General features: G+C 33.4%; 1 protein-coding gene across 1 annotated transcript in view; it reads right to left on the bottom strand.

Moving 5' to 3' along the window:
- Positions 1–6: 6 nt before the first annotated feature.
- Positions 7–1,658, bottom strand: part of LOC111371985 (replication factor C subunit 2-like) — a 5,953-nt gene continuing 4,301 nt past the window's right edge. The window contains exons 5-7 of the mRNA XM_022994125.1: positions 741–953; positions 549–632; positions 7–143 (exon numbers count right to left, since the gene is read on the bottom strand). Coding sequence (XP_022849893.1) covers positions 39–143; positions 549–632; positions 741–953 — 402 coding nt within the window. The 3' untranslated portion in view covers positions 7–38. The remainder of the gene's footprint in view (positions 144–548; positions 633–740; positions 954–1,658) is intronic.

Genomic DNA, 1,658 nt, shown 5'->3' with positions numbered 1-1,658 from the left:
GAAAGGTTTGCTTTCCACATTAACAGGAAGATAGCTACCTAATACCCCGAGGAAAAATCTTGTGGCATGTTGCAAAGTGCACGCATCGTATTGCTTGCCACATCCAACAGCTGCAAATACTCATCCGCTCCATCTATAAGACACTGCGAACGCCACAGATGCGTGAATAATAAAGTGTTACTGTCTCTTAAAATTCTGAACAAGGCAAGAAAAGGACAATATGACTTGGGAATTTTCCATAGTTAAGAACAAAAATTCTAGAGCCATTTCTCAGCTCATCCTGTCCAGGACCTATTTTAAATAATGCTGCTGTATTAGATGATAATTGGAAATACCTGAAAGCTAGCTAGTTTACATATTAAGTCCAAAACTCAGACTCCAGAAACACAACGGAACATCCAATTACTTGATAAAGAGCGTATACATTTCTCAAATCTTGACTCACCGTATGGCATAAAAATAAAAATAAATAAATAAATAAAACCCAGAAAGTAACAGACAAAGGTGCAAAGTGCTTGCACTAAGTGAAACTATTTGAGAATAGCTACCTTATCTGCTTCAGCAAATTTCTTGCATATTCTTGCTTTCTGCTCATCTGATATATTATCCGCCTCAACAACCACGTCATACAACTGGAAAACAAAAAAATAAAATAAAATAAAATAATAAAAAAGCACCTAAATTAGCATTTAGCACTAAACATAATTAACAAACTGGTAATAATGCAGAAACAATGAGACCTGAGAAAGCATCTGAGAAACTGGATATCCTTCGGCTATCAAATTACTCACTTCCTTGTTTGCCAAGTCAAAATTACCACTTTTACAAGCTAAAAAGAGAGCCTGGACAACCTCTCCCGGGATAACCTGAAAAATAGGCATGCTGCAAAAGTCAGCATATCGCTCTGGAAGAAAATTCAATTTTAAAGAAAATAAGTCGACCAATAATAATTGCTACAATTTGCTAGAAAAGTTCTTCACATTTCATAAGATCTTATTCAGCATCTGGAGATAAACAGGATAATGGTTTATCTCAATAAAGTAAATAATAAAATCACATCCTAAAATTTCCTAAACGAACATTTATATGTCAGAAACTCAAAGAGGAATTCGTTAAAAGAAGTTAAAGGGAGTTCAAAATTTTCCTTTTATTCCATAAAATCTTTGAATATTTTCAGGCGGATCCTTCATTCATTAAATTTGCACTCCTGAATTCGAGTTAGAATCTTCTGAATACAAGAAGTTATACTTAATATCATCAGTGGAAATGAATCTAAATCATTCATGTACCAAAAATTGCAGATAGTAGATATTCAAGAGAAACTTGAGCACCCACAATTTTGCATTCTTTTCTTCTAGAAAAAGCCAATCATATTTATAAAAAGTGAGATAGTGTTACAAATATTCAAAGCTTCATAAGAGGCAAAAAGCAGCTCCATAATGCAAATACCCCTAGGTTAGAATTTTCATGAAACTGCTAAAATGGCACGTGAAATTAGTAGCAGCTTAGGTAGCTACAAGAACAAAATGGAATGCATAAGAAAGTCATATGTTGCAGAAGGAAAACTCAAAGATCTGAACGATGAAGATACAATACTGATAGAAATAAAGTATAATTAGGACGTTAAAATAGAGTTTTATTCAAAGTATTTTCATTTT

Source organism: Olea europaea, chromosome 23 (genome assembly GCF_002742605.1).
Source record: "Olea europaea var. sylvestris chromosome 23, O_europaea_v1, whole genome shotgun sequence".
Lineage (NCBI taxonomy): Eukaryota > Viridiplantae > Streptophyta > Magnoliopsida > Lamiales > Oleaceae > Olea > Olea europaea.
Note: the sequence above shows the minus strand (reverse complement) of the source record. Positions and strands in the feature narration are given on the sequence as shown.